Genomic DNA, 13,222 nt, shown 5'->3' with positions numbered 1-13,222 from the left:
ACGCACCATTTTTTGTATTATGCTTAAAAAAAAATGATAGACAGTTCTAAATAAAAAAAGTTTTTTTTTAAATATTAATTTTATTAAATAATCATAGAAAGCATAGAAATATAAAAATTAAAAAAAGAACAAGAATCCAAAGACCAAATTTGGACCTCACCGAACAAACAAAACAAAAAAATAATATTATTAATTAATAATAAAATATATTGCAAGAAATTAGAATGGAAACAATATTTTAATGAAAAACATGTCTCTTAAGACTATTCTTGTTCACATTATAAACAAATTTAATAAACAAATGCATTATTCAGTAATTTTTCGTCTGAAAAATGCATTTTTTGCGATGTCATAATAAATAATTAAAACAATATTTCGATGTAACAGTAAATGCTTTTTAAATATTTTTTCTTTTCATACAAATATTTAAGTTACTTAATGTAAGTGCTAATGGAAATTCAGCAATTCACAACTTTTTTCAATACCATAAAGAATACAAAAATAATATTAATAATAATACAATATGAAAGTTTAAATGAACTATTTATTTGTTAAAAGTTTCTGAAGGCTTCAATTTAAGCTGGAGATAAATTTTTTTTCTTGGTAAGAAAAAAAAATTGAAAAAGATTTTTGAATATCTCAGATGTGTGAGAAAAAATCTAGAAAAATGTGAAGAAACTTTTTTTATTTTATAGGATTTTACAAAATATGAGGGAAAATTTGAGTCTTCTACAAATATGTTTAGGACTGTTACAAGTTTGAAAGAAATTAAGAAATATTTAATAACATTTAGAACTTAAACTCAATAAGAAAATCCAAATATATTTTCAGGTGAAAGTTCATTTGTTTATTGAAAAGACTACTATCATATTTTTTCTTCAAAATTCATCTCGCTTGGTTAAAAATTCTATCTTTTAGTTCAAAATGTAATTCTTTTGTTGAAAATGCAACTGTATTGTTAAAAAGATATCATTTTTATAAAAAATCCAAATAATTTGTTAAAATTTCATTTTTTTAATTGAAGCTTTATCTCCTTGGTTGAAAATTAATTTGATGAAAATTCGTTTTATGTTTGTTTGAAAGTACATTTTTAAACTGAGAATTAAACTATTCCATTATTTGTTACACTTTTTTTTAGTAGAAAGTTCAACTTTTTGGTTGGAAATCATGAATTTTGTTGACAATTTCTATTTCTAGGTAGAAATTTAATCTTTTTGTTTAAAAATTGATCCTTTTTAGTTGAAAATGCAATTGTTTGCTTAAAACATCAACTGTTACATGTTTCGTTACAAAATTCTGTTTTTTGGTTACAAGTTGATTATTTGTCTTGAAGTTGAACAACTTTATAAAACAAAATTAACTTTTTTTTATTAATAATTCATAAATATAGCTGGAAATTCAACTGTTTGCTTTTAAACTAACTTTTATGGTAAAAATTCGACTGTTTTGTAGAAAATTCATCTTTTTGTCTTAAAAATTCTACAATTTTGTAGAAAATTAATACTTTTTGTTGAAAATTCATGTCATTTATTCAAAATTGGTCTTTTTTGGTAGAAAATTAATATTCTTAGTCGAAAATTCATCTTTATGGCTGAAAATTTAACAACTTTCTTGAACTTTCATTTTTGTAATTATATTTCATCTGGAAATTTAACGATTTCATGTTTGGTTAAAACTTTATCCTGTATATTGTAGAAGCTGAAAAATGTTGTTTTTCAACCGTTTTTTTTAAATCAGTTTTTATCTAAAAACTTAACTATTTCATAATATATTTTGTTGAAAAGCCCTCTTTTTGGGTGGAAAATTATATATTTTTTCATGAAAACTTCAACATATGTTTAAAAAAGTATCACCTTGTTAACAATTCATTTATATTCATTGAAAATGAACTTTTTTGTTCAAAATTGATTTTTTTTCGATTAAAAAGTCCTTTGTTTTGTGGAAAATTCTTCATTCATGGTAGAAAAAATATATTTTTTGGTTAAAAATGAACTTTTTTTTGAAAATGAAAATTTTCTGCTTTCTGCAAAATTTGTCTTCTTACCTTGGAAATTGAAATATTTGATTGAATTTTAATATTTTTTGTTAGAAAATTCGACCATTTGATTGAAAATTCATTGTTCTATACTGAAAATTCAACTGTTTTATTAAAAATCGGATGATTTTTTGAAAAATTAATTATTTTGTTTAAGTAGTCAGTTTTTGTTGAAAATTCAACTATGTTGTTGAAAATTCAATATTTAGGATTGAAAATTCTTTTTTTTTTAAATATAAAAGTCATCTTTATTGGTTGAAAATTTATCTTTTCGATGGAAAAGTATTTTTTTTTAACTAATTATTTTTGGAAAATTTAATTATTTTGTTAAAATTATCAGTTTTGTTTGAAAACTCAACTATGTTTTTAAAAATTCATGCTTTTGGATAGTAAATTCATCTTTTACAGAAAAAAAGTCTTCTTTCTAGGTTAAAAATTCAACTATTTTGTTAAAAACCAATTATTTTTTGAAATTTTAGTTTTTTGTTAAATAAATCAGTTTAGTTTAAAAATTCAACTATGTTGTTAGAGATTTATGCTTTTTAATAGAAAATTCATCGTTTATAGTAGGAAAGCCATCTTTCTTTGTTAAAAATTCAACTGTTCTGTTAAAAAACTAATTATTTTTCGAAAATTCAATTATTTTGATAAAGTCATCAGTTTTGGTCATAAATTTAACTATGTTGTTAAATATTCATCCTTTTGGATTGAAAAATCGTCTTTCTTGGCTAGAAATTCAACTATTTTGTTAAAAAACTAATTAGATATTTTTTGAAAATTTAGTTGTTTTTTTAGTCATCAGTTATTGTCGAAAATCTAGTTATGTTGTTAAAAATCCATCTTTTTGAATAGAAAATTCATTTTCTGTAGTAGAAAAGTCATCTTTTTTATTAGATATTAAGGTATTTTCTTTAAAAACTGATTATTATTTTTGGGTAATTTAATTATTTTGTTAGTCATAATTTTGTTGGAAAATTTAAATATCTTGTTAAAAATTCATCCTTTCGGGTTGAAAATTGATCTTTTGTAATAAAAAAAGTGACCTTTCTTGGTTGAAAAGTAATGTTTTGTTGAAAATTCAACTGTCTTCGAAATAAATCGTCTTTTTGTCTGTAAAATAATACTATTTGGTTCAATCTTGAACTATTTTTTGAAAAAGTCGTCTCTTTTACTTAAAACTTTCTCGGTTTGGTTCGTTAATACAAATATTTGGTTAAAAATTAATTTTTTTCAATTCGTCTTTTTGTACCGAAAATTCATCTCTTTGGTCAGAAAATCTTTTTTGGTTGAAAATTCAACTATTTTGTTAAAAATGTAATATATTTTCGCGTAAACATTTAAGCATTGAAATTGTTAAAAAAATACAAATTCTATTTTTCTACTATGTTTCAAGATTTATGCTATTTTCGCCACTTTGTTCAATTTCTTAAATAAGACTGAAAATAATTGTCAGGAATTTTGCTTGAGAACGTATCTTTATTGTTTACTTTTTAATAGAAGTTTTCATACTTAATCACTATAATAATTATTAATATGCACCTCCACGAGATAGCGAGACAGCTAATCGACTTTGTGATGTATTTACAAAAATTGTCCTTATTGGACAAATATATAAATCGGATCTACGATTTTATAACGATATACTCGGTACGAATCAAGAGTACATTACTGCAGGCGAAATTTTTTTTGTGCGTATTTGATACAAACTTATGGCAGCTTTACTTATTCTTCTAATTACAATTTTTTCAGTAAGGCCTTTAATTAAAAAGATTATTCAGGGTGGCGACTTGACCGGAAAACCGGGTAAGATCAGGATCATTATTGTCCTGGAAAAACCCGGAAAATGACCGGGAATTTAATTTTAAGAACGGGATTTTGCTTCTGATTGCAGAAAAATTGTAGTTTTTATTATTTTATTAATTTTGGTCAATTTAGAACAGTGATTTCTACTTTATTTACAGTGCCAGATTTCTTCCAGATTATCTCAGTTTACTCTAATTGAACCGTAATTCATTACTGAATTTTTATTATTTTCCATTATAAAAAAAACCTTTTACAGTTTTTTGCTTTGTCAATTTGTTTTCGCTTTATTATTAAAGTTTGATAATAGAATTGATAATATTATTCAAATATTTAACATTTTGATTTTGAAAAATCATCTCTGGTTGAAAATGTAATTACTTTGGTGAAAAGAAATTTTTGAAACTGAAAATTTAAGAAATCCAGTAGAAAATTGAACTATTTTATTTTAAATCCGTTTTTTTTTTTGCTAAGAAGTGGATTTTTAACAGAAAATTTAACCATTCTAATTCTAATTCTTTCAACTAAAAACTTAAGTGTAGTTTTGGTTGAAAAATGATCTTTTTTAGTTAAAAATTCAACAATTTGGATGAAGATTTGTCTTTGTAGTTGAAAATTCATCAGTCTGGTTGAAAATTAATTCCTCTAACTAAAAATTTGAATGTCCCTTTTTGGTTAAAAATTGATCTTTTCTTGTTCAAATTTTTTAACGGAAAAAAATTTTAACAAAAATATAACCTAGCAAAGGAAAAGATATTTTACTAAAACAATTTGTTTTTGAACTAAATATGCAGATTGTCAACGAAATAATTGAATTGTTCGATTTAAAGAAAAAAAAACCATTTTCATTCAAATTGTTAAATTTTGAACAAGGCAAGATCAATTTGTTCAAAACTCAACAAATTGGATGGAAATTTGTCTTCTTTAATTGAATCCGCATATTTTCGGTTAAAAATCCAAGTATTCCAGTTAAATATTTATCATTTTAGTTTGAAATTAACATTTCAAGTTGAAAATCAAATTACTTGCTTGAAAGTTAAAAATTTTTGTTACAAATTTTTTTGTAATTCATCATTTTAATTGAAAAATTCCTTTCTTTGGTTGAAAAATGAGCTATTTGATTTAAAAGTGGATTTTTATTTGACTGAAACGGAATTTTTTCCCGAAAATTGAACTATTTTGTTAACATTTTTTTCAATTATATTATTTTTTCAACTGAAAAATATAACTACAATTATTCTACTACAAACAGTTGAATATTTAATAATTTTGTTTAAAAACTTATCTTTCTATTTAAAAATTAAGTATTTTAGTTCAAAATACAATTTTACAATTTTAGTGGAAAACTCACCACTTTGTTTGAAAATTTCAATATTTTTTTTTAAAGTTACTTTTTTCTGTTTTGTTGAAATATTTTTTGGAACGTAATTTTTTGAACATATAATTGAATTACTTAAGTTTGGATTGACATTTCATTTTTCTCAGTCAAAATTAATTTTTGTTCTTGAAAATTCAACTATTCCAGTTGGAGATTCATTGTTTTAGTTTGAAACTCATCGTTTGGCTTAAAATTTAACTATTTCAGTTAAAGATTTATCATTTTAGTTAAAAATTCATCAGTTAGGTTGAAAATTTAACTATTTTCCTGAAAATACGTTTTTTGTTGTAAATTTTTTTCAACTAAAGTTTTACTGTTCCATTTTTGTTGGAAATTGATATTTTTTCGTAGAAAAATTAAGTATTTTTTTTAAATTTCTTTTTTGTTATTAACTAATTAATTAATTAATTAATTTTTTGGCGAAAATTCAACTATTTTGTTGAAAATTCGTTTCTTTTTTGGCTGAAAATTATTATTGATTTCAACTGAAAATGTAACTATTATGCTAGTTGAATAAGCCCATAATTTAGTTAAAAATGCATCTTTTTGGTTGAAAAATTATCGTCTTTAGTTGAAAAATCATAATTTTGGTAGAAATTGATTTTTTTGGCTTAAAATTCATCATTTTTGTCAAAAATTGAATTATTTTATGTAGTTAAAGATTCAGCATTTGAGTTGAAAATTCATCTTTTTGGTTTAAAATTCAACAATTCCAATTTGTTTGGAAATTTTTATATTTCGTTGGAAGTAAGTTTTTTATTGAAAATAATTTTTTTAGTTGGAAATTCCATGATTTAAGTTGAAGTTTCATTTTGCTTAAATTGAAAAGTCATCTTTTTAGTTTAAAATCCAACTAGTCCATTTGAAGATTTATCATTTTAGTTGAAAATTCATCGGTTAGGTTGAAAATTGAACTATTTTCTTGCAAATACGTCTTTTTCAATTAAAAGTTAAACTATTTCTTTTCTTGGTGAAAATTGTTTTTTTTTTGTGGAAAATTGAAGCTCTTGTTTCAAAATTCATTTATTTTTTCATCAATTAATTAATTAATTCATTTTTTGCTGCAAATTTAACTATTTTGTTGAAAATTTTTTTTTTTTATTAAAAATCAAAATTTAAAAAATTTAAATGAGATTAAAATCAAATATAAACTCCTATTGAACGTTCGATAATCAAGTTAATGTGCAGATTTCCGGAAAATAAAACCAACATTTTTTCTCATTTTCTTTCCTTCTTTTTATTTTTGTTCAAAAAAGGAATTGTTTTCTTTTCCTTTTTAGGAAATTGTTTTTTTAGATTGCAATAGGAAAAGTTTATAGTCTTCGACAAAATTTGATCCTTAGATTCTTGGTTTTTTTTCAGGATTTCTCCACAATGATTAAAAATTTTACTTTATTTGAACTGCAAATAAAACTGTTATTCCAGTCGAATTTTCCATAATTTTAGTTAAAAATTCATATTTTTTGGCAAAAATTAATCTTATTCAACTTTTTGGTTCAAAATTCAATTATTCTAGTTAAAGATTCATCATTTTAGTTGGAAATTCGTCACTTTCTTTGAAAATGGAACTATTTTTTTAAATTTAGTTTTCTCTTTCTTGTTTAAAGTTATTTTTTAAGTGGAAAGTGATTTTTTGATTTTAAGATTTAATTATTTAAGTTTTGACTGACATTTTATCTTTTTCAGTGAAAATTAATTTTTGTTCTTGTTGAACATTCAATTAACTTATTTAAAGATTCATTGTTTTATTTGAAAACTCATATGTTTTGATTAAAATTCAACTAGACTAGTTCAAGATTCATAATTTTAGTTGGAAATTCGTCACTTTGTTTGAAAACGTAACTGTTTTTTTTTTTTAATATGGTTTTTTCTTTCTTGTTTAAACTTAGTTTTTGGTGGAAAGAAATTTTTTAAATTAAAATTTTAATTATTTAAGTTTTGACTGAAATTTGATCTTTTGTTAGTAAAATTGAATTTTTGTTCTTGTTGAAAATTCAACTAATTTATTTACAGATTCATTGTTTTATTTTAAAATCCATATTTTTTGTTTCAAATTCAACTGGAACAGTTGGAGATGCAACATTTTAGGTGAAAATTTATCAGTTAGGTTGAAAATTGAATTTTTCCCCTGAAAATCCATTCTTTTAAATTATTTTTTTCTATTCAAAGCTTAACTATTCCATTTTTTGTTGGCAATTGATATTTTGTAGTTGAAAATTTAAGTCTTTTTTTTCAAAATGAATTTATTTTTCAATTTCTCGCTTTTTTATGTTAAACTGTGTTTAAAAATTTGAGTTGATCGGAAAACTTGAAAAACTTGACCAAGAAAAACCGGGAATTTGAAATCGTCCGCCGAATCGCCACCCTGTTATTGCAATTATTTCGCATCTCTTTATTTTAATTGTAATATCTCGTTTGTAAAAGGAAACATGTGATTAGAATAAATCGAAGAAAGTAGTAATAATATTGCATTTAGTCTAAAGTGTTCGTATTATATCTAACTCTTCATAAATTTTATTATTTACATCTGCGGATTGTCAACCGCAAAAAATAATTTTCTGCGATCCTCTGATTGAAAACGATTTTTTTCTTTCGATCACTCTCAATTAATTAATATCCTTTTCATTAGAGGACCGCAAAAAAGGAGAGACCACATTTTTTTAGAGTGCGGTACATCAAAGGCAAAGAGACAGTTCATCGACCAATCACGAGCGTCTCGTACTACTGACCAGCCTCTAAATATCGCTCGTGATAGGTGAAGAGTCAAATCGAGTCTTATATTTCGTATTTTTGAAAAAGAATTCGCTGCGAATGAGACCATATCTCCTTATCTTTTCCTCTTTTTTATTCAGCAAATTCTTTTTCTTTTTAAAAACACAGAAGTACACTTGTGTAGAGTGCCTCATAAATAATTTAAATATCACACATCGCGAATCAGTATTAGGAATTGAAGATCTCAAACTGGTTTCCATGGCCGTAAATCTCGTCGACTTTTCGTGCCACTCGACAAAAAAAAAAAGATTACATTTAAATGCGTTTCGCATCACTCGTTCATCAACAAAAATTTTACACTGGTTAACGATTTCGATAAAACCACACCGAGAGTAAAAAAGGGATTGGTAAAAAATTGTTCTAAGAGTCTATTGATTTTTTGCAAATATTGAAGTTGCCCAAAAATGGAATATTTTGTTCTCTCAGTGTCGAAAGTCGATTATTAAAAAGGAAAAATATACCAGATCCCCGATTTAGTAACAGTGCCGGGAGTGTACAATATTGCGCAATATACTCGACTGCGTACTCGCGCACTGCGGCCCTTTCGAGGCGAGAGTCGCCATCCTCTCTCGCCCTGTCCCTTGAGAAACTGTGTGGGCTAGCAATTCTAGGAATTACAAAACCGGGGGTTACAAAATCGTGATTCTGATATAAGTAAAATTTATTTTTCGCTGAATCTCATAAACAGATTATCCATGTTATCTTTCAATTATTTTATCTTTTGATTACGCTTTATTTTGTTGGGAAAAATGATTTAAAATGACCTAGGAAGATGCTAATAATTTGGCTGCGGCAGCTACGTGATGTTGATGATGATAGGGTGCTTCTTGGGCTCCGTAGTAACTTGATTGTTGGTGTTCGCTCGTTGGGGTGCTTAACTGATGTGGATGTGGATAATATGACGAATAGGGTTGACCGACGACTCCCTCACAACTACGTGGTTCCGTTTTTACGGTTGGAGTGCTTCCGGTTGCAAGGAGAGATGTGTGACCTAGGTAAACAGGTCTTTCGGTGGTTGTTGATGAACTTGATGATTTGGATACCTCCACTTGATGTTGCTGCTGTAATTGGCTGCCTTTCACCTCTAAAAATAAGAATTTAAAAATTATTATTTTTAAAATTGGGGAATTGTGTGGGACCACTGTAGCTGAAAGGCTGTGCGGTGCACAGTGGGGAAAAACAGACTTCTTTGGTTCAAAATACGATTCCGGCTGAACCTGTGGACCGATTTGGATGTTCTTTTTTTGCTGATAAAATTTCAAAAAAAAATTTGCGAGCCTAATTTTTAATCTAGTTTTTCAATTTTTTTATAAATAAATATGACGAAAAAAATGAGATTTTTTCTATTTGACGTTCCCGGTGCTCGTCAATAATAGGAAAATTGTTGTAATTGCCAACGTTTCATAGATTTACATTATATAAGGATATTCCATCATGATAAAATAAACAAAAAAATTTTATAAAATAATTATTTGTTGAAAATGTGTTTTCTATTATTTTCCATAATTTAACGCTTTTTAAGTTATATTGCAAGAAATTAGAATGGAAACAATATTTTAATGAAAAACATGTCTCTTAAGACTATTCTTGTTCACATTATAAACAAATTTAATAAACAAATGCATTATTCAGTAATTTTTCGTCTGAAAAATGCATTTTTTGCGATGTCAATTTTTTTAAAATTTGTAACCTCATGATAAAACAAGAATAATCATAAACATTTCGTTCAGGAAGATGAGATAATGTCTTGGTGAAGCCGCGTACCATAATGTATGCGAATTAGCTTATTAACTCTGGGAGAGAAACTTTATTCAGACTTATGAGTGTCCCGAATTTTCATATGTTATAGATTTTAATTATGACAATTATGAAATGAAAATTTAAGAAATTTAAATTAGATTAAAATCCAAATTAAAAATCCTATTTAACGTTCAACAATCAAATTGATGCAAATTCCTATTAAAAAAAAAAACAAGAATCCAAAGACCATATTTGGACCTCACCGAACAAACAAAACAAAAAAATAAATAAAAATAAATAAATAAAAGAAAAATTCTATTGTCATCTGAAAAAAAAATAATTTTCGGACAAAAATAAAAAAGAGGATTCTCATTTTTCTTTCCTCTTTTTTATTTTTGTCCCAAAATTATTATATTTATTCTCAGAATACAATAGGATTTTATTTTATTTTTGTTTTGTTTTTGTTTGTTCGTTGTTGTCCAAATTTGGTCGTTGGATTCTTGTTTTTTTTTCAACAGGAGTTTGCATCAATTATTAAACGTATTGTTCAATCATTCATTGTATTCAAACCCTCTCGTGTTGGCCAACTGCAAGTACTGAATGAAAAAAATGAACTTTTTTTTTACTGAAAAACACGAGTTTTTACGTCGACAAATACCTGAATAATGCATTTTTAAATTAAATTTGTTAAACAAAAACATCAAATTATTCATCTAATTATGAATATTACTGAAATTATCATAAAGTTCACAATTAAAAGGACTGACATTGAAAAAAACGAGTTTTTCCGTCGACAAAGGCCTGAATAAGGCACTTGTTTATTAAATTTGTTTATAATATTTACAAGAATAGTCTTAAGAGAAATTTTTTTATCAAAATATTGTTTTCATTTAAATTTCTTGCAATATAACTTTAAAAAACATTACATTATTGAAAATTATAGAAAACACATTTTCAAAAAATAATTTGTTGATACAAGATGTTTTTGTTTATTGTATCATGATGGAATATCTTTATATAATGTAAATCTATGAAGCGTCGGCAATTACAACAATTTTCCTATTATTGACGAGTACTGGGAACGTGAAATATAAAAAATTTCCATTTTTTTCTTCTTATTTATTTATAAAAAAATTGAAAAACTAAATAAAAAATCAGGCTCGACGACTTTCTTTGAAATTTTATCAGCATAAAAGAATAAAACACCCAAATCGGTCCACAGGTTAAGCCGGAATAGTATTTTGATCAAAAAAATGTACTTTTCCCCACTGTGCGGTGATTCTGGTGGTTTGGATTCCACCCGAAGTTTTTTTATTAATTTTTTTATAATTTCAAAGCTTTAAAGGGTTGGTGCTTAAAATATGAATATTAAATTTCATTATCAGTGTTTTTTTATAATACAAGTAACTAAACAAATAATTATCAGAGTTTTAAGAAATTAGAGAAAAAAATAATGGAATTGCAAAGAATTTCCCAAAATTCAAAAGGGTTAATTTTTAAATATTTTATAGGATTTAAAAGATTTCAAGAAAGTTCACAAAGTTTGATAGGATTTTTATTAATAATGTAACTTTTCTTACTTTCTTGGCTTTTTTGAAAAATGCGATTTTTACGGCTTCTAAAGAAACTTGCGGCTAATCGATTTTCCCATTATTTTCAGAAATTCGATATAGTTAGTTTCAATTTTAATCACAATGAAACTTTTGGAATTGACTTTTTTGTTAATTTTTCCATTTTATTCTATAACATGAAAAATTTAATAATTTATTCTGAGAAATTTTTTATTTAGTAGCGTTTGAAATTAAACAATTTCGAATTTCGTGAATCTGAATTTAAGGTTTAATTTTTTCCAATCCCTTTTGTGACCAAAACGTTTAAAATAATTTTTTTTTTATTGAAAATTTAACTGTTTGGTTAAAAAATTATCTAGCTTGATTACCAACGACCTATTTGTCAAAAATTCAAATTTCGAGGCTAATAATTCAATTGTATGAAAATTTTAAAAAATTTAAATTTTTCGTTGAAAAATAAAAATGCAACTGTTCGGTTTTAAAATAATCTGGTTTTGGTTGATTATTTAACGAATTTGGTGGAAATTTAAACTATTCGGTGGAAAATGAACTTTTTAGTCAAAAATTAATTTGTTTGCTAAAAAATCATATTTTCGGCTTTTTCAAGATTCACCTCCTTGGTTTGAAATTGATCTATTCCGTTTTTAAAAAATTAATCTTACGGGTTAAAAAATTATATTTTGGGATGAATTCTTTGGTTGAAAATACATTTTTTTCATTCATAATTTTAGTTGAAAATTTATCTCTCATTTTGAAAATGTAACTATTTTTTTGAAAATTTGTTTTTATTGTTGAGAAATGTAACAATGTAAATTTTTCATTCTTGGTTGAAAGTTAATATTTTTGTTAAAAATTGATCTTCTCTAGTTGAAAATTCATGTAACTTGTTGAAAATTTATCTTTTTCAGTAGAAAATTAATTCTTTTTCATTAAAGTTTATGATTTTTGGTTAAAAATGCAAATGTTTGGGTCTAAATTTGATTTGATTGAGGATTCAAGAATTTGGTAGAAATTGTGTTGTTTTAAAAAATTCTACATTTTTCATTTAAATTTAACAATTAAGTTAAAATTAAATTATTTTTATGAAAATTTAACTTTATCGTTGAAAATTAATTTTTGTAACTAACGATGTAACAATTCAATGTTTGCTTGAAAATTGATATTTTTTATTTAAAATGGAATATGCATCCTTTTGAATTAAAAGTGCAACTTTTCGGGCCTAAATTAATCTGGTTTGTTTGAGAATTAAACAATTTCGTTGAAAATTAAAGCACTCTGTTAAAAATTAACTTTTTTCTTAAAAGTTAAACTATTTTCATGAAAATTTGTGTTTTTTGGTACATCATTAATCTTCTTGCTGGAAAATTCATCCTTTTGGCAGAAAATTTAACTGTGTGGTTACAAATTCATCTTTTTTGGTTGAAAATTCAACAATTCAATTTAACACTAAAAAAATGTCTGTTTGAATCCGAATTCTCATTGTTTTAATCAGAATTTCTGGTTAATTTAACCAGACATTTTTCTGAGTGAACAATATAATTATTCCATTCTCGATTGAAAATTGTAAATTTGATTAAAAACTGAACTTTTATAGCTGAAAATTCATGTATTTTATTAACAATTCGTCTGTTTTGGTCAAAAATTAATCTTTTGGTTGAAACTTCATCCTTTTTGGTTAAAAAATAAAAATGCCATTGTTTGGTTCCAAACAATACTAATTTTGGTTGGTGATTAAACAATTTGGTGGGCAATTAACAGGGTATAATCTAACGGGCAGCTCTGACCAAAAGGGCAGTTCTAAAAAAAAATGGTCAGTTCTAAAACTTGATTATGGGCAGTGCAAAAATACATTTCAAAAGTTGATAGAGGGAGAAAAGAGAAAAATTCGCGCACATGAAGACAAGAATTACTTAAAAATCAAAGACA

The 13,222-nt window shown here is 25.1% G+C and overlaps 1 protein-coding gene across 2 annotated transcripts in view; it reads right to left on the bottom strand.

Annotated features, from left to right (window-relative positions):
- Window positions 1-7,476: 7,476 nt before the first annotated feature.
- Window positions 7,477-13,222, bottom strand: part of LOC117174302 (GATA-binding factor A-like) — a 168,249-nt gene continuing 162,503 nt past the window's right edge. For both annotated transcript variants that reach the window (XM_033363281.1, XM_033363282.1), the window contains exon 6: window positions 7,477-9,069. In XM_033363281.1, the coding sequence (XP_033219172.1) occupies window positions 8,750-9,069 (320 nt within the window). In that variant the 3' untranslated portion in view covers window positions 7,477-8,749. The remainder of the gene's footprint in view (window positions 9,070-13,222) is intronic.

This window comes from Belonocnema kinseyi, chromosome 6 (assembly GCF_010883055.1).
Source record: "Belonocnema kinseyi isolate 2016_QV_RU_SX_M_011 chromosome 6, B_treatae_v1, whole genome shotgun sequence".
In the NCBI taxonomy this organism is placed as follows: Eukaryota; Metazoa; Arthropoda; class Insecta; order Hymenoptera; family Cynipidae; genus Belonocnema; species Belonocnema kinseyi.
The sequence above is the reverse complement of the archived record's forward strand: the minus strand, read 5'-3'. Positions and strand labels throughout refer to the sequence as shown.